This window comes from Taudactylus pleione, unplaced genomic scaffold (assembly GCF_031769625.1).
Source record: "Taudactylus pleione unplaced genomic scaffold, aTauple2 ptg000040l, whole genome shotgun sequence".
In the NCBI taxonomy this organism is placed as follows: Eukaryota; Metazoa; Chordata; class Amphibia; order Anura; family Myobatrachidae; genus Taudactylus; species Taudactylus pleione.
Genome location: NW_028284442.1, coordinates 21,307,579 through 21,328,165, shown reverse-complemented (window position 1 = coordinate 21,328,165; position 20,587 = coordinate 21,307,579). Strand labels below are relative to the sequence as shown.

General features: G+C 42.4%; 1 protein-coding gene across 1 annotated transcript in view; it reads left to right on the top strand.

Moving 5' to 3' along the window:
- The first annotated feature begins 238 nt into the window (after window positions 1–238).
- The window catches only part of XPOT (exportin for tRNA), a 121,464-nt gene continuing 101,115 nt past the window's right edge, over window positions 239–20,587 (top strand). The window contains exons 1-5 of the mRNA XM_088454649.1: window positions 239–356; window positions 3,690–3,826; window positions 4,088–4,170; window positions 13,467–13,523; window positions 19,677–19,746. Of these exons, the coding sequence (XP_088310775.1) occupies window positions 3,767–3,826; window positions 4,088–4,170; window positions 13,467–13,523; window positions 19,677–19,746 (270 nt within the window). The 5' untranslated portion in view covers window positions 239–356; window positions 3,690–3,766. The remainder of the gene's footprint in view (window positions 357–3,689; window positions 3,827–4,087; window positions 4,171–13,466; window positions 13,524–19,676; window positions 19,747–20,587) is intronic.

Sequence of the window (20,587 nt, the reverse complement as noted above, 5' to 3'; positions counted from 1 at the left end):
GTCTGATGTGACAGACTGGGTATTAGCTCCAGTCTGTGACACCACTACACAACCACAAGCGTGCACTAGCCCGGAGCTGCCACTAGAGGGCACCGCAGATCCCGTGACTCACGCCGTCTCGTTCAGCAGCCAGTAACGGCATTGCAGGCAGCGTGCGCGGCATCGGTGCGTCAGTGTGACACGCCCCTGGAGCGTGCAGGCGGGCGGGACGTGTTATTGCCGGAGTCAGTGAACTGCTGGGGCGCTGTGACATCACGTGAGTCGGTTCGGGGAGCACGTAGAGCACGCCGGCCGGTGTGGCGGCTGGAAGGCGGAGCTGCCACTTCCGCCGTATGGAGCAGTGACCGACGTGGAAGGTGAGACAGGAACCAGGCTGACCTGTATCAGTAGCGTCTGTGCGCCATGTGGTCCCATGCAGCCGGCGAGGAGTCCGGGATACCGGCACATGGATGGCTCTGGCCTGGAATAGCTGCACCAGCCCCCTGCCCGGCCAGCAGCAACGTGTCACACAGGAATCAGGGCTGATAGCATGCGTCTCCCTGTCAACACACACACACATGACCCGTGGCTTCACACGTGTCCTTTGTGTGCAGTCACTCAGAGAGATCACCCGTAATGCCCGTAGTAGTAGCTGCGTTAGTGTAGAGTAGCGGCATCATGTGCGGGTCTCCCTAAGTCCAAACTGCCCGGCACATCCAGTCATCGCAGTGTACAGCTCACCTCAGCCTATTGCATCATGTGCTGCAGAGTCACTATCGGCACCGGGCTCCTAATGCACTGACAGGCTGCTGGGTGCTGTGTTATTAGCCTGGTTGCATAATTCTAAATGATCCGACAGTAACTTTCAATAATATGGAAGAATAAGTTCTAAGTTGTTGTTTTTTTTTTTTTTTTTTTACCACAGTACAATAGGTTTAAGGTCAGAGGTTTCTAGTCTGTCTAACTATTGTCTTTGTAAGATTGTTCCTATACATTGAATTCTAATTTACTTGCTGATGGTACTGAGGTTGCTCATCCTATGGTTATGTAATTACTGTGGATGTGTGCAAGCTGCTGAATAGTAACAATGTAGGTAAATACACATGTAAGCCATGAAGTGGCTCTGATGCCTGTCTTTCAAGTTTCTCACAGGGGTCCTTCCCACTGCCCTGAAACTTTTGGTGTAGGTTAGTGGTGGTGTTCCCTAAATGTTAATCAGAGGTGCCCATTCTATGGGTTGGTGCTCCTGATAGTATTACAATCTCCAGATATGCCTCACATTTTATCAGCAATTGGAGTTTTGGGAAACATCAGACCAATGGTACTCTGACACTTGATGTCTTAGAACGGGAGCACTGGCACATATACCTGAGTTCGCAGTTGAAAAAAATGAAAACTTGAACCCATTTAATATTCACCGTAAGTGAACAAGTTTAGGGCTGAGACACTTGCTGTTGTTGGAACACTTTCAAGTTTATAAAGAGCACCAAATTATCGTGTTCCATTGTGAAATACTGTGGGCCTGATCCAATTATGTGCAATGACCTCTCTTGATGGCAGCCTGAATTCACCCTAAGCTGTCTGCAGCCCCGTAGGGCTGCGTACAAAATTGAGCGAATTCAGCCTAAAACAGGGGTGTGAGATGCTGTGCTGTTGGCGGCGTTTGAATGCCGTGGCAATGGCATAACGAATCCAATTCGCACCCCTCGCGGCTAATTGGATTACCCCCTATAAGTGAGTAACCAGTGATCGCGGTGAGTGACAAAATGTTACTTTAAAAAATGACACTTTAAAAAACATGGGGTCCTACCTGACAATTTACTGGTCCCACCATAATATATGCTTTTCGAGCTCCCCAAATGCTACCACACATACCCTTAGGAATGTGTGTGTGTGTATATATATATATATATATATATATATATATATATAAATAAAATTAGGTTATGCGCTCCCGCACCTAGGGCTGCCATCAGAAACTGTGGGGCCCAGGACCGATAGAATAGGCAGCTGCCCTGGTGCCCTCATGGACATACAAATATCAATACAGTACTGGAGAAACGGCAATGTCACGGGTACTATCATGTAAGACTTCAAATGACAATGTCTGTGTCCATCATTTCAGTCCATCCAGACTTGTATTAAGAACAATCTTGCTAAAAGTGCAGATGGACTGAAACTTCAAAATATTACTACACAACTCCCAGATACAATACTACACCCCTCAACCCCAATAATATTAGTATACAACCCCTGGAGATACATTACTACACACCCCAACCTACCTTCCCTACCAGATAATATAAGTATACATGTGCACTGATGCCGCTTCTACCCGATGTATGATCGGGGGTTTGGCAGTAAATGACAGGGGCTTATTGCGACCCTGTCATTATCGGCACGGCTATCTACAAGATGGCAGCGCTGATAGCCTGGGCCATGTATGAACGGTCAGATCGCCTGACTGTTCGGCCCGCTGTAGCTGTCTCTATTGATAGCTACAGCCTGGCGCTGCCCTATCCCCATAGCAGGGACAGCGCTGTCCCTGCTGCGGTGGCTGCCAGCTCCAGGCTGCATGCGGGGATCTTGTGATACTTGCGAGATACCGCGCATGATCAGTGGAGCTGTCTGGGACTGACACACAGCACATCAGCACTAGGCTGATGCGCTGTGGTCTCTAGCGGGTAGTTAACGCTCCCCCTATCCGGCCAATGAGCTGTTCATACATCTCATCGGTAGTGCTTCCTGCTTCGCTTCGGTAAAGAGGCGAAGCAGGAAGCGTTATAGCGGCACGTTAAGTGCTGCTTTAATACATCTGCCCCCAGATACATTACACCTGTCTTTGTCACATTACTATACCTCATTAAACCAACATGACCCCCCCCAGATAATCTGTTTACACCGATCCTGATAAATTACATCCCTCAAGCCTCCTCACCCCACAGGTAAAGTATATACCCCCCCTCAGCCACGTGACATGAACAAGTACAGAGCCCGCTCAGACACTTACCTTTGTTTGCAGAATTGCTGCATTGCAGGAGGCTCTGGGTCCCCTCACACAGCGGCTGCAGCATATGAGAACAGGCTGGGTAAAGCAGAAGGGGGTGGAGAAATTGATTTTTGGGGGTCCTGCAAGTATGGGGGAGGTGTTTGATTGCAGATGCATTCTAAAGGTTGTGTTTTTGTCGTCATTTAAAACCTAACTTTTGCAAATTTAAACCATGCTTGCACCCATTTTCAAGCTCCCCAAATTTGACAGGACTACTTATTTTCTTGAAAAAAATACTGCTAAATGCAATTCTTCACCACTTGTGCAAAGATGCTATTTAGAAGCAATTGATAGCACTTAAGTACCCCAAATAGCTTCTATAGGGCTAATCAGGGACATCTACATTGAACACCTATGTTAGTGCATGTTTTGGGGGGTGTCAGGCTGAAATTCCCCATTTTTGACAGCACTTTTAGCCTGTTTGAGTTCGCTGGACGCATCCTTTGGAATTGAATACGACAAATGGCAGGGGCGTGCACGATAAGTTGGCGAAAAGTATGGCATGCGAAATGTATATCGGGTGCGAAACTACTTGAATACAGTACACGATGTTTCAAGCCTTGTATTTTTTTTTCTCTCACTTGTTTTGCAGAGACAAGCAGCACTATTGTGTTTGCAAATGCCATGTTTCTCCTAACTTTGCTTTTTCATTCTTTGGCAGATGTTGGTTGATTCTGCTGTTCCAGAAAGGGGCAAACCTATTGAGAGAAATAGGGAGCTTGAAGTATAGAGCCAGACATGGATGAACAAGCCTTGCTTGGACTTAACCCAAATGCCAATGCTGACTACAGAGAACGAGTAGGTTTTTTTTTTAGTGTATTAAGAGCTCTTACACACAGCTTTAATAATACCTATTAAATGTTTTTGTTTTTTTTTTGTTTTTTTTACATTTCCCTTTCTGTGTTGTCTTAAATCTTGCATCAACTGAAGGTCTGTCTTATGTTTTCTGTTGTAATCTAGCCATATTTTATTGTCCTTTTCTCTTCTCTATGCAGAGCTTTTGTTATACAATATAGGTATGTGTTCTTTATATCTACAATCTATTTGGTTTCATTTCAGGCATTGGCTTATTTTGAACAATTAAAAGTATCACGTGATGCATGGCAGGTCTGTGCTGAAGCACTAGCCCAACGTATATATAGGTGAGGATGCACTCTATATGTTCTCTTGGAAAGGGGGATTCAATTGTCGAAATTAACTATACAGTAGAATGACAATTATACCAACTAATTGGGACAGAGGGTATTTCAGATAATTGGATAAGTATATAACTGTTTTTTCCCTAATTGTATGATACAACTTCGTTTTTATGATCTAATATAATAAATTAATTTAGTTAGTGGATCAAACAGAAAATCCATTGATTGATGTGCTAAAATGTCTGTCCCTGACATGCACAATGAGAGACAGACGGAAGTGTGCGTGTGCTCCCTCTTCCCCCTCCCGATTAATGCTCCCACTGGGGACAGACTGCTTCTGCTATCGGCCCCAGCCTTGCCAACTTTTACCAAAGCCTCCCACCCACCTTTCTGGACACAAATTAAATTCTTTACCTGTTTAAAAGTACCCATACAGAACCAGCAAACTTCCCTATCTGCGGCGCACATGCCAAATGATGTGTTGTGTGTGTGTGTGTAAACACTGGCAGTATAACACACTTGAAATGTTGCCACAGTGCATTGATTAGTGGCAACAAGCAGAGACAGAGATTTAGTAAAGAAACATTGATGTTATTATAGACATGGGAAGTAAAATGGACTATAGTCTTAATTCTAGCACCCTGTACCTGTCAAAACATGTGCAGTTCCTCTTTCCTGCCTGTAGTGTCACTCTGCTCTGGTGCTTCTAGCACAATCTGGTCTGTATTTCAGAAGTTTATTGTATCAGCTGAGTATGATAGCACCAGAGCAGAGAGCAACACTTCAGGCAGGAAAGAGGAACTGCATGTGTTTTGACAGGTGCAGGCTGCTAGAATGAAAACTAGAATAGTTGAGTCCAATAAAGCAATAAACACCATGGGCTGGTAGAGGAAGTGGGGTGTATTGGAGTAAGGCAGTGGTGAAGAGAAATAAAAATCAAATCAAAACCTTGGTACATCAGCAAAGAAATACACACAGCCTGAACAGAAGAAAAACTGATAAAACAAACAGAAAAATAAAAATCTAAACTTATTAAACTAAAAAGTAATTTGCAAGATACGCGCTATAGCGCTTCTTTTATGCGCTGCAAGGAGTGAGGTACACAGTTTTTAAAAATGAACGGGTCCTGTATGACTTGCTGGGACTCACCTGACGTGTGGCAATCCTCAGTGAGTCCCCAGCCAATCGCTGCCTGCCCTGAGCGGCTCCCAATTAACCAAGAATAATCCTCTAGCCCCTCCCCCAGTGTTGTCTGTCTTACTCCATCTACAGTGTGACCAGCGGCAGCACGTGGATCTTTGCTCTGAACCGGAGTTTTACTGTTCTTGTTCCCGGTTCTCAAAGTCTCATCACCAGCTGCTTTACTTTCCAGCTGAGAGGCACCAGGCTGTCAGCGTGCACACATCCAGCGCGGCTAGTCAGCACACAGCCTCTCCGGTGATATTGTGGGATTCACCCACCCATGACCTCACCAGCGGCTCCATTTAGTATGATAACGCTGTCAGTGTTTACACGGGCTGGATAGCTAAACAATTCTAATATACTGTGGCCGGGTCACCACTTAATCACAGCACACACGCTGCTGTCTCAGCCTTTAGTACAGAGGCTGGAAGCCTGGAACACAGTCTGCCCTGCATTGATTCTGGGCTCTGAAGGGTTAAGCAGCTGGGAGTACTACTAGGACAGCTAACCTGTGAGTCTAGTGAGGGTGAGAGCAAACATCTCGCAGTTCAATTCTATGTTATTTTATGATTACATTTTCTTTCTTACTGCATGCAGCTTTCACTAACCAACAGTGGGTATTCATTAGCAGTAAATTTTCACCACTAGTGGACATTGGTGCATTAGTTTTTAAGCCTAACCTATACTAATATCAGTGGCCGTATCAATTGTGTGGACCCAGTTTAGTCAATGTGAATGTGCTCATATTGGAATGGTTATAAAGCCTGATTCAGAGATAATACACTTATGCGATTGCCAGTTGCGATTTCGCATGGACCACAGCTGCGAAAACATGCTGACAGTTCCAAAGCTTACCCAAGTTTAGGGACACCCACTGCTGCATTCTCATATGCGTCCGGCGTCACTTACCAGCGTAAATATTGGTAACATTGACCAGCTATGCAGCCCTTGTGGAAGGTCTGACCTGTCTCTAATGTAGCTTCTTTACAGACACGCAGAGGGCTCGCATGCTGCGTAGGAGATGGTAACTGCTAATTTATGGCCGCCCATGTAACTGTTTAAACTGTCAGACACGCCTGCAATTTCTAACCACCCCGTTATCTACCCAAAAAGCTGACTACCTGTCACTAACTTTGCAAATGGGTTCTCTGTTCTCTAAACCCAGCACTGCCTGCCCTTACCCCCTTCTACCCTTTCCCTGCCTGAATCCCCAGCTCTACCCTAGATGCTGACTACCTCAACCCCCAGTTCTACCCCAACTGCTCCCTGTCCCACAGCACTGTCCAAGCTTTTTAACTGGTCCCGCTACAGCCTGCCCTTAGCCTCCTCTCTGCCTACACCTGTCTGCTTTTTAAGATCAAGGAAATGTATTTATAATAATCATCTGTACTTAACTGAAAATATGAGTATGACTTTTCATAGTGGGGCATGTGGGATGGTCTGATGGCATAGGGTGAGCTCAAAAGCATAAATTATGTTGGGACCCAGAAACTGTGGAGTAGGACCCCAAATGTTTAAAGTGAGGGGTCCCTGGGACACACTTTTTTTTTTTTGCTCAGCGTGATCACTGATTTTTATAAAACACAAATACACCTTAGAAGAGAGAGAACACATAATGGTGGATGTGGTACTACAAAGGAGCAAAGAAAGAGAGACAGACAAAATACTGGAGTAAAAAAAAAAAAGGTGTGGGAAAATGTGATACAGGAAAAAGGAGGTGTAAAAGGTGTAGCGCTGCTTGGGATTGTACATCGCATCACCAGATCTTATGTGCAGCATGTAAGATCTGGAGGAGCGTTGTACGATCCCACAGGAGCTCGCGCTGGCCGATATCATGCCCATACACAGTACGCTATAGCAGCGATATCGTACCAATCCGTTGAATCTGCTGCTATATCGCACCGTATTGGGGGCCTTTTATACTGTAAACGTCACAGTTATAATGCAACACTGTTCAATGGCATCCTAAACATGTAAGCACTGGCCAAGAGAGTGAGCTGCTTTCTTTGGTGAGTCTTATGTCTGTACATTTTACTTGGGTTCAATAAATTCAAAACCTTTAAAAATTAATCACATTTTTGAAGAAAAGCATAATGGTAGTTTTTCTGAATTGTACAGGGATGTGTAAAATGAAATAAATTTGTGTCAATATGTTTGTTTTGGTTAAATTCTAGTTGTGGTGCTTTTGTTTAAAAGCTCTGTCTGCTTAGCTTAAATGTTCTAAGTTCCAGGAATCAGTCCCTTCTCAGCTATCTCCATGGTTCATTTGTAAGGGGGATATTCAATTAGCAACAGGTTTTACCCCACGACTAATTGGCGGCAAAAATCCCTGTTTGTTTATTTCCCGTGCGCAAACCTGATTTTTTTTTTTTTTCTCTTCCCCCAAGGACTTTAGCTGCGAAGGTTCAGTCCAACTGCGAGGACTCAGGCATGCGGTGTAATCCAGCTAATGGATTAGCTCCGGCACGGCAATTGGCAATTGAATACCCCCTTATACCACTTTCAGACATACGACCCAGGAATTTCCCTGGTTTTTCACCTCAGCAAAAACCTGGTTTTTGCTTGAGTCCCCCTTTCACACTACACCTGAGACCCGGGAAATTCCAGGGTCAGATACGTTCACACTAAACCTGGGTCTGCCATGGATTTTGGTATGGATTTAAAGGGGATACATATTTTTTTTTTTTGTTCACAGTAATGACATAATATAAATATTAGCATTTTTAGAGTAAATACCAAAAAGTTTGTTTTCAATGTTTTTTTAATTGCAACCAATAAATGTTTACATTACAATATAAGATAATTATGAATATAGCCTCTAGAAAGTTGCGGTCTATACAAAGACAAAATTTTCAGATACAAAAGGTTAAGCAAAAAATAATACACTTTAATTTGTTTTCTCCCCAGTCTGGGTGACTGCAGTTGATGTCTTCAGCAGGTGCATGGAACAGCCAATGATGCATTCACACTAGAGGCTAACTGGGTTGCACCCGGGAAAAACCCTGGTATAAAGCAGGGTCATGGACCCGGGTTGATGCACGTTCACAACCAAAAACCCAGGTTTTTGCTGTATGTCTGAAAGGGGTATACAGTGCATCTGGAAAGTATTCAAAGCGCTTAATTTTTTTTCCACATTTTATGTTACAGCCTTATTCCAAAATTGAATAAATTAATTTTTGTCCTCAAAATTCTACACACAATACCCCATAATAACAACATGTAAAAAGTTTTTTTGAGATGTTTGCAAATTTAATAAAAAAAAAACAAAAAAAAAACTAAAGGTGCGTACACATGGGACGATGTGTGCCCTGAACGAACATCGTCCTGTGTCTCCTCAGCAGTTTGTGCTCAGTTTCGTTAACGACACTGAGCACAAACACTGTACGAAATTAAGATCGATTTAGTTCAGTGCAGGGCCCCCTCCTCATCCCCGAACATGTACAACCTGACAAAATCGTCAGGTTGTATGGCCAGTTTGGGCGATGAACGAAAACTACAAACGGGAGCGCACATTTGTAGTTTTGGTTCATCGTTTTGGGGCAAATACTGAACGATTTTTTTGAATGAATTGTCGTTAACCACAAATCGTGCAAATAATCGTCCCGGGTGTACGCACCTTAAGAGATCACATGTACATAAGTATTTACAGCCTTTGCCATGAAGCTCAAAATTTAGCTCAGGTGCATCCTGTTTTCACTGCTCATCCTTGAGATGTTCCTACAGCTTAATTGGAGTCTACCTGTGTTAAATTCAGTTGTTTGGACATGATTTTGAAAGGCCTATACCTGTCTATATAAAGTCCCACACTTGACAGTGCATGTCAGAGCACAAACCAAGCATGAAGTAAAAGGAATTGTCTGTAGATCTCTGAGACAGGATCGTCTTGAAGCACAAATCTGGGGAAGGGTACAGAAAAATATCTGCTGCTTTGAAGGTCCCAATGAGCATAGTGGCCTCCATCATCTGTTAATGGAAGAAGTTCGGATTAGCTAGGACTCTTCCTAGAGTTGGCCGGCCGTCTAAACTGAGCGATCGGGGGAGAAGGGCCCTAGTCGGGGAGGTGACCAAAAACCTGATGGTCACTCTGTCAGAGCTACAGTATTCCTCTGTGGAGAGAGGAGAACCTTCCAAAATGACAACCATCTCTGCAGCAATCCACCAATCGGGCCTGTATATTAGAGTGGCCAGACGGAAGCCACTCCTTAGTAAAAAGCACATGGCAGACCGCCTGGAGTTTGCCAAAATGCACCTGAAGGTCTCTCGAACCATGAGAAAAAAAATTATCTAGTCTGATGGGACGAAGATTGAACTCTTTGGCGTGAATGCCAGGCATTATGTTTGGAGGAAAGCAGGCACTGCTCATCACCAGGCCAATACCATCCCTACAGTGAAGCATGGTGGTGGCAGCATCATGCTGTGGGGATGTTTTTCAGCAGCATGAACAGGGCGACTAGTCAGGATAGCGGGAAAGATGAATGCAGCAATGTACAGAGACAACCTGGATGAAAACCTGCTCCAGAGCACTCTTGACCTCAGACTGGGGAGATGGCTCATCTTTCAGTAGGACAACGACCCTAAGCACACAGCCAACATATCAAAGGAGTGGCTTCAGGACAACTCAGTGAATGTCCTTGAGTGGCCCAACCAGAGCCCAGACTTGAATCCGATTGAACATCTCCGGAGAGATCTGAAAATGCCTGACACTTCCCATCCAACCTGATGTAGCTTGAGAGGTGCTGCAAAGAGGAATGGGCGAAACTGCCCAAAGATAGGTGTGCCAAGCTTGTGGCATCATATTCAAAAAGACTTGAGGCTGTAATTGCTGCCAAAGGAGCATCAACAAAGTATTGACCAAAGGCTGTGAATTCTTTTTTTAAATTAAATTTGCAAAAATCGCAAACTTTTTACACATTGTCATTATGGGGTATTGTGTGTAGAATTTTGAGGACAAAAATTTATTTCATTTTGGAATAAGGCTGTAACATAACAAAATGTGGAAAAAGTGAAGCTCCGTGAATACTTTCCGGATGCACTGTAAGTGTCGCCTCCTTATTTCATTCGGCTTGTATACATGTTCCATTTATAGCAATACACATTGCATTTCAAACAAACCAGAAAGTGTTCAAATTAGAATTTGTGTTTTTAGCAAACAATGCTTGTGCAATAAATTGTCTGCATCATATAAAAATGTTTATCATAATGCCCACCTTTAATCTTTGATAGCAATCATTCAAGATGTATTTGTAATCTGCAGAATGCAACGCACGCATATTTTAAAATGTCTCCAAGTATAAGCACCTTGCTGAACACACAAATTGGAACCCAGAGGGCAGCGCTAGGTACTATGAATAAAACACTTCAACCAGAGATTTAAATGTAAAAATATATACCACTAAGAACATCGGCAATGGTTGTAGTTCTCGTTCTCCTCAAAATCCCTCCATAGTGAGAACCATAAAGGAGAAAAAACAAAACAGAAAAAAACAATGTGTATGTATGATGGGTAACAAATCGTAAGTCAGAAGAAGAGTCCACTGTATTCCACACTAAAAAGATCTCGTTAGAGTGTGAATAATATGTCCTTCAAGGAAGAATTCTCCTCTGTGCGTGCCTTTCAACCCCCCACGAGTGAAGTAGGGATGATTGGAGAAAGTAGTAATAGTGGGCGTACCCCACTCACTCTGCAATAGATGCGATTAAATATATCAAGGTTTCTTTATATGTGTGCGTACCGTACTCGCGTAAAAGAAAGATGATACTTTCACATCAAGGTTTCTTTTCTTGTGTATATCTATCCCCCGTTTTTAGAGAAAAATTGATGTCCGCCAAAGTTTAAATTAATAAAGATTAATTTATTGTAAAAAAGACAGGATACTGTGTCCAGAAATTACAAGGTAATAGCAGATCTTCAAAACCATTTTTGACGTGTTTCGACCCTGAGGGTCTTTGTCAAGGTAAGGTGATTTACCTTGACAAAGACCCTCAGGGTCGAAACTTGTCGGTTCTGTGTGGCTGGTTTTATGAACTTTTGATTGGTAGGCATACTGAAAACCCAGTAAGGTAATACTTTAAAAAAAAAAAAAAAAAAATTCTCATCCGGAGAGTGGAAAATTGTTTTGAAAGATCTGCCATTACCTTGTAATGTCTGGACACAGTATCCTATCTGTCTTTTTTTTACAGTAAATTAATCTTTATGAATTTAAACTTTGGCTGACATCTGTGCGGGGTCTCTGTCCAACTATCCCCAAGTGGGTTTAATCAATCTGAGTGGGTGTCATCGGACATTATCCAACTGCCCTTTTTCTTCCAAACCACACTTGCAGGCTATGACTGTTTACGATCAGTGCCTATAAACAAATTATTTATATATCAAGTTCTGGATTTTCTTTCATTTATCACGGTTTACCTATAATCCGTGTATTGACATTCATTTGTGCATGGGACAGTGTTGCCATCTAAATCCCCATCGGGTACATTTGTGCTCTATATAATACTTATTACTCTATTGAGCTATTATTGTTACATCTTAAAAGCTATTCAATATACAATAGGTACTGTTGAGGTTTAGCCTTATTGTCACTGTCTAGTGTTTGTGCTTATCTGATTATGATCATTTTGAATAAATGTGTGATGTCTATTATTGGTGCAGTTGATTGTTGTTTTTGACGGACACACCAGCGCAGTATTTTGCTTCTTCTGTGTATTTTTGAGGCTGGCATATTCTGCTGCAGAGGTGCCTCTAATTTAACAGATTCACACAGGTCCAGTACCTTCTTTATTCTTTTGCTGTGCTTTTTTAACACCTACCGTATATACTCGAGTATAAGTCGACCCGAATATAAGCCGAGGTACCTACTTTTACCCCAAAAAACTGGGAAAACTTACTGACTCGAGTATAAGCCTAGTGTGGGAAATGGCAACAGCTGGTAGTGCCCCCAGTAGTAATTCCCCCTGGTTGTGCCCCCAGTAGTAATCCCCCCCCCCTGGTAGTACCCCCAGTAGTAATCCCGCTTTTTAGTGCCCCCTGTAGTAATCCCCCCTTTTAGTGCCCCCTGTAGTAATCCCCCCCTGTAGTAATCCCCCCTGGTAGTGCCCCCTGTAGTAATGCTCCCTGTAGTAATCCCCCCTGGTAGTGCCCCCTGTAGTAATCCCCCCCCTGGTAGTTCCCCCAGTGGTATTCCCCCCTTTAATGCCCCCTGTAGTAATCGCCCCCTGGTAGTGCCCCCTGTAGTAATCACCCCTTGGTAGTGCCCCCTGTAGTCATCGCCCCCTGGTAGTGCCCCCTGCAGTCATCGCCCCCTGGTAGTGCCCCCTGTAGTCTCCCCCCCCCCCCTAGTAGAGAGAGACGTGATAACAATAAAAAAATAAACACTGCAACAAAAAAAATAAACGCATCTGTCCGCTCCTGGGCCCGCCGCTGTCCGCTCCTCCGGCCGCTTTGCATGGGAGAGACGTCGTCATGACGACGTGTCTCCCATCACCCACTGCGGGAGCCGGAAGATGGCTCCCGCAGTGGGAGCAGCCGCTGAGAGTCTGACAGACTCTCAGCGGCTGCTGATTACAGCAAACACATAACTGCCGGCTCCGGCGGCTATGTGTTTGGCAGTGTGTAGCGCTGACCGAACTCCGTCCGGTCAGCGCTACACTTGACTCGAGTATAAGCCGAGGGGGTACTTTTTCAGCACATCTTTTGTGCTGAAAAACTCGGCTTATACTCGAGTATATACGGTACTTATTAGTATCTTTTATGTCAGAGCAATTTTGTTTTTCCTCTTCAAATAAAACAAACTACACTAAACCCTGTTTGGACTTCAATGCTGTTTTACCGAGTGTCTTTCTGGAGAACTTAATATTGGCATATCAATATTTTATTTCATTATAGTCACATGTGCTTTGCATAAACAGCAAATTTAACTATATAAGATCATCTAACATTAGTCCCCATATATGGGTTTGGTCAAAATGCGTAAGGACACAACACAAATATTTTAGTGTCCGGCTTATTAAATATTTATGATGGCAGGGGCTTAAAATGGTGTTTAAACATATTTGTTTTACTTGTTTGTAAGGATTGCTGAATGTTACAAATGCGTAACTGTTTGTTTGTTCTGTTTCAGTGACGATCATGTCAAATTCTTCTGCTTTCAAGTTCTGGAACACCAAATTAAATTCAAGTATGTGCTGTCTGTGATGTAGTTTGTTTGAGTAAATCCACAGTGCTAAATATGAAAGTTTTTGCCTGTTTATTTCATATCTGAAGTTGTGGTTTTGTTTATTTTGTTTTTTTTTTCCGTTAAGGAACACAAGAGACCCAAAATATTCATAAATTAGCCATGAAGGTAGATAAGTTTAGCATTTTGTAAAACTTTCTTCCTTGTGGCTTGGCATAAATTTGTGTCTGCTCTCAGTATACTGGTAATCACGAATCTTGATTATCAGAAAGTGAGCCCTCACTTGGCAAATTCCATATGATGTTTCCAGATATATGAAAATATAAATGCACTATATGGATACAAAATAAATAGTTATTTTTGGTGCTTGTCCTTAAAACTACAAATCTGTAGGTATCTAGCATAATGAAAGCAGGTAGTAGTCATATTTACATTGAAAACTGTAAGCTTGTAACTTCTCCGTGTAGGACCCTTTATGCTTCAAACACCATTCAATTGCAGTTAAAATGCACCCTCCTAGGTGTAGAGACAAAGTTTTTAATGCTGATTTGTAAACCACACCCAAAAGGCCTTATAGCAGGGGCTATCAATGTGCCATCAAAATCTAGTTACATTCAGAGTGCTTTTTCCATATTTATAATATCTATCCCTATGATGATTGATAATGGGACCAGTAAATATACAGAACACATTTTTAAATATAGAAAATGTGACCTATTTCAAACCACACTACTAGGGATCAGTTAGTTAGTGGCAGCTAGCAAGACCAATACATATAGCTTATAGAGGAAGGTAGTTACTTTGTTAGTGATCATGCTTTTGACCGTAAATATGTGGATAGCATATCATCGACAGGAAAATGCAGACACTGTTGTAAAGCTATTTTAAAGCATTGTAAAGGTGTCAGCATTTTAACTCTAAATATGAGCGTAAATCAAGTTTAAAGTTATAATGCAGACAATGCTTTAAATGGCTTTACAACAGTGTCAGCATTGTCCCATCGATATCATGCTGATGACATTGACCTTACGTATGTATCCCCCTTATACTGTTGGTAATTTGGTTAGTTTAGGCTTGTTTTGTTTTTCTATCTCTGATTGAATAGATTGCACTTTAAGAGTCCTATTTATAAATGTTTGGGGGATAACACCCATTTTAGGTTGGTACCTGCAAATATTTCCTGAATGAATGTACAGGAGACTGCTGCTGTCCTCCGGTTTCTAATGGGGGCTGCTTATTTGCCAAATTTACCTTGGCCCCTGAAGTTAAGGCCAGCTACTTTTATTTTTTTTATAAGATACGTTCTGGCGATCCATATGTTGGACTGCAGAGTGATTTTAGGGGGTGATTCAGCTGCAGACACAGTGACAGGGATCATGCAGATTACTGATTATCGGGAATCTGCGCATGCGCCTATCCCATACTGTGCATGTTAGCATGACACAGGACGAAGACTTTTGGAGGATGGCCTGGTGTCAAGAAGTGCAGCAAAGGAGCCACTTCTCTCAAGGAAAAACATCAGGGACAGACTGATGTTCTTCAAAGGGTACAGGGATTGGACTGCTGAGGACTGGGGTAAAGTTATTTTCTCTGAATACCCTTTCAGGTTGTGTGGGGCATCTGGAAAAATGCTTGTCCGCAGAAGGAAAGGAGAGCGCTACCATCAGTCCTGTGTCATGCCAACAGTAAAGCATCCTGAGACCATTCATGTGTGGGGTTGCTTCTCAGCAAAGGTAGTGGGCTCACTCACAATTTTGCTTAAGAACACGGCCATGAATAAAGAATGGTACCAAAACATCCTCCAAGAGCAACTTCTCCCAACCATCCAAGAACAGTTTGACGAACAATGCCCTTTCCAGCATGATGGAGCACCTTGCCATAAGGCAGAAGTGATAACTATATGGCTTGGGGAACTAAACATCGAAATTTTGGGTCCATGGCCAGGAAACTCCCCAGACCTTAATCCCATTGAGAACTTGTGGTCAATCCTCAAGAGGCAGTGGACAGGCAAAAACCCACAAATTCTGACAAACTTCAAGCATTGATTAGGCAAGAATGGGCGGCCATCAGTCAGTATGTGGCCCAGAAATTGATTGACAGCATGCCAGGGTGAATTGCAGAGGTCTTGAAAAAGAAGTGTCAACACTGCAAATATTGACTCTTTGCATAAACTTAACGTAATTGTCAATAAAAGCCTTTGACACTTGTGAAATGCTTGTAATTTTACTTCAGTATACCATAGTAACATCTGACAAAAAGGTACACACACACAGTCAGGTGCATAAATATTGGGACATTGACAGAATTTTCATATTTTGGCCTCTATTCACCACCACAGTGGCTTTGAAATGAAACAAACAAGATGTGCTTTAACTGCAGACTTTCAGATTTAATTTGAGGGTAATTACATCCAAATCAGGTGAACGGTGTAGGAATTACAACGGTTTCTATATGTGCCTCCCACTTTTTAAGGGGCCAAAAGTAATGGGACAAACTAAACAATCCTAAATCTAACTTTCAGTTTTTAATACTTTGTTGCAAATCCTTTGCAGGCAATTACAGCCTGAAGTCTGGAACGCATAGACATCACCAGTCGCTGGGTTTCATCCCTGGTGATGCTCTGCCAGGCCTCTACTGCAAATGTCTTCAGTTCCTGCTTGTTCTTGGGGCATTTTCCCTTCAGTTTTGTCTTCATCAAGTGAAATGCATGCTCAATCGGATTCAGGTCAGGGGATTGACTTGGCCATTGCATAACATTCCACTTTTTAGCCTTAAAAAAACACTATGGTTGCTTTTGCAGTATGCTTCGGGTCATTGTCCATCTGCACTGTGAAGCGTCGTCCAATGAGTTCTGAAGCATTTGACTGAATATGAGCATATAATATTGCCCGAAACACTTCAGAATTCATTCTGCTGCTTTTGTCAGCAGTCACATAATCAATAAATACAAGTGAACCAGTTCCATTGGCAGGCATACATGCCCACGCCATGACACTACCACCACCATGCTTCACTGATGAGGTGGTATGTTTTGGATCATGAGCAGTTCCTTTTCTTCTCCATACTCTTCTCTTCCCATCACTCTGGTACAAGTTGATCTTTGACTCATCTGTCCATAGGATGTTGTTCCAGAACTGTAATGGCTTTTTTAGATGTTGTTTGGCAAACTCTAATCTGGTCTTCCTGTTTTTGTGGCTCACCAATGGTTTACATCTTGTGGTGAACCCTCTATATTCACTCTTGTGAAGTCTTCTCTTGATTGTTGACTTTGACACATATACACCTACCTCCTGGAGAGTGTTCTTGATTTGGCCAACTGTTGTGAAGGGGTTTTTCTTCACCAGGGAAATAATTCTTCTGTCATCCACCACAGTTGTATTCCATGGTCTTCAGGTCTTTTGGTGTTGCTGAGCTCTCCGGTGCGTTCTTCTTTTTAAGAATGTTCCAAACCGTTGATTTGGCAACACCTAATGTTTTTGCTAGCTCTCTGATGGGTTTGTTTTGATTTTTCAGCCTAACGATGGCTTTCTTCACTGATAGTGACAGCTCTTTGGATCTCATATTGAGAGTCGACAGCAACTGATTCCAAATACAAATGTCACACCTAGAATCAACTCCAGACCTTTTACCTGCTTAATTGATAATGAAATAATGAGGGAATAGCCCACACCTATCCATGAAATAGCTTTTGAGTTGATAGACCCATTACTTTTGGCCCCTTAAAAAGATATAGAAACCATTGTAATTCATACACCGTTCAGCTGATTTTAATGTAATTACCCTCAAATTAAATCTGAAAGTCTGCAGTTAAAGCACATATTGTTTGTTTCATTTCAAAGCCATTGTGGTGAATAGTGGCCAAAATATGAAAATTCTGTCAATGTCCCAATATTTATGCACCTGACTGTGTGTGTGTGTGTGTGTGTGTGTGTAATACATATATTATGCACTCTAGCTGGAAAGAGCACAGACACCGGCAGATTTGCAAGGTAGAGTGGTCTTTTTATTTTTCTCACAACCGCTTACAGTAGACAAGTTGTTGGTATCTTCACGAACACTGCTGCCACAGGTACTGTTGTTCACCTTGCTTGGCACGGGCTCCCTAACGCTAGTTTTCACAAGCCTATCGCCTGCAGACTTACTGCCTTCATGAGCACTGGTAACAATACATGCTCCAGCTAAATAGGGAAGTCCTTTCCTGGAGTAGGTGACGCGAAACCCATCCCTGCTCCCAAGAAAACCCGAAGTGAATGAACAGAAGAGAAATCTTAAATCAATTTTTGGTGTGACCACCCTTTGTCTTCAAAACGGCATCAATTCTTCTAGGTACACTTGCACAGTTTTTGAAGGAAATTGGCAAGGAGTTTGTTCCAAACATCTTTGAGAACTAACCACAGATGTTCTGTGGATGTAGGCTTGCTCAAATTCTTCTGTCTCCTCATCTAATCCCAGACAGTCTCGATTGATGTTGAGTTCGGGGCTTTGTGGAGGCCATATCATCGCTTCCAGGACTCCTCCTTGTTCTTTGTGCTGAAGATAGTTCTTAATGACATTGGGTGTATGTTTGGTGTCGTTGTCCTGCTGCAGAATAAATTTGGAGCCAATCAAGCCATCTCCCTGATATTTCATGATAGATAAGTACCTGCCTGTATTTCTAAGCATTGAGGACACCATTAATCCTAACCAAATCCCCCAGCTCAGTTTGCTGAAATGCAGACCCAAACTTGCAAGGAACCACCACCATGTTTCACTTGCCTGCAGACGCTTATTATTTTAAGCCCTTCGGCAGACAAATTACTTTCTGTTACAGCCAAATAGTCAAAATTTCGACTCATCAGTCCAGAGCACCAGCTGTAATTTTTCTGCACCCCATTTCGTATTTTTTTGTGCGTAGTTGAGTGGCCTTGTATCCACGTCAAAGGTATGGCTTATTGACCTCGCTTCTTCCATAAAGACCTCTTCGGGCCAGACTTCTCCGAACAGTAGATGGGTGTACCTGGGTCCCACTGGTTTCTGCCAGTTCTGAGCTGATGGCACTGTTGGACATCTTCTGATTCGAAGGGAAGTAAGCATGTCTTTCATTTGATGCTTGGCCAACCACTGCGTCTACGATCCTCAAAGTTTCCCTTTTTCTTTGTTTCTTCAGATGAGCTTGAACAGCACATCTCCAAACCCCAGTCTGCTTTGAAACCTTAGCATTGCTGATGCAGTATAACTTGTGGCAGTGTGTCTTGTTGCTGTGCTCAGTCTTACAATGGTAAAGGAATACCCATTAAACCGTTTTTTTTATTGATTATCAGCACCACCATTGCACTTTTATATACAATATTTGCACAAACATGCCTGTATATGAACTATTTGGCCAAATCCTATGATCAGGATTAAGATGTGTATAAGCATTTATTTGTGTTTGTTCTGATATGTTTTTAAATACTATATTAAATTGATAATATCTTAAATATTTGGTTACATTTTATCCTATTCGTTTTTGCACAGTTGCACTTTTGTCACAAGATATAAGTTAGTCGCTCAAAACCTAGTAAATTTACACCTAAAGGCCTGACACCCTGTTGCATTCGGGAAAGCGTATTACATACTGTGGTTATAGAATTCCTCTGCTGAGCATATAAGTTGGCGCCGGTACCTCCTCTGTTTTAAAAAAACATAATCTCTCTGTCTCTCTCTGTCTCTCTCTGTCTCTCTCTGTCTGTCTCTGTCTGTCTCTGTCTGTCTCTGTCTGTCTCTGTCTGTCTCTGTCTGTCTCTGTCTGTCTCTGTCTGTCTCTGTCTGTCTCTGTCTGTCTCTGTCTGTCTCTGTCTGTCTCTGTCTGTCTCTGTCTGTCTCTCTCTCACCCCCGATTTGGGGTGCAGACCTGCACTTGCCATTCCCAGTCATGGGGTGCAAGTGGCTTTTGACCACATTGCTCAAATAAAATCAGAAAACTCAGCACTCACCATTGTTAAATTACTCACAATAATTTATAAATAAATAATGGGGTTTTGGTTCATGGATCGATCAATGCATTTAAGCCTGCAGCCCACATAAATGTGAGTGCTGAATTTTCTGAGAATAAAAATTATATATATATATATATAATTTTTTTTTTTTTTTTTTTAATTGTGTGCAATATAAGCAATGATTTGTATTTTGCTACAGGTATTCTGAACTTACAGCACTTCAACAACAACTAATAAGAGAAACTCTAATCACATGGCTCCAAGCTCAGGTAAATATTGAAACTCTTGAAAGTACACTTGAACTAGTAGAAATTATTCCCTGCTCTTGCCTTTGTAAATATGTTTAATAACACATACTTAATTGTATGCTATATTTACTGTAAAATTGGTTCTTTATTAAAAACTATTTTAGAATATTTATATTGTGTATACACCATAGGTTCTCAAACTCAGTCCTCAGGACCATAAACAGTGCATGTTTTCCAGGTCTCCTGACAGAATCACAAGTGAAATAATTAGCTACACCTGTGGATCTTTTAAAATGTGTCAGCCAGTAATGAATACACCTGTGCACCTGCTCGGTGACCTGGAAAATGTGACCTGTGTGGGGTTCTGAGGGCGGAGTTTGAGAACCACAGATATACACGAATCAGCCATAACATTAAAACCACCTGCCTAATATACTGTAGGTCACCATGTGCCACCAAAACAGCTCTGACCCATTGAGACGTGGACTCCACAAGACCTCTGAAGCTGTCCTGTGACATCTGGCACGTTAGCAGCAGATCTTTTAAGTCCTTTAAGTTGCAAGGTGGGATCTCCATGGCTTGGACTTGTTTTTCCAGCACCTCCTGCAGAAGATCAATCGTATTGAGCGGTTTTTGTAGCACAAGGAAGACCTACATAAAATGGCAGGTGGTTTTAATGGTTATGGCTAATGGAGGCGGGTGTATATATGTGTGTTGGCCAATACTCCTAAAGATAGCAATTGTTGAACACAGTCTTAACTGATAAACACCTTTCCACAATTATCACCACTGATTTTGCTGGCTAAAAGCAGGTGTCCAATCTCATTAGAGCTGTATTGTGGTGCCACCTCTAGTACTTATG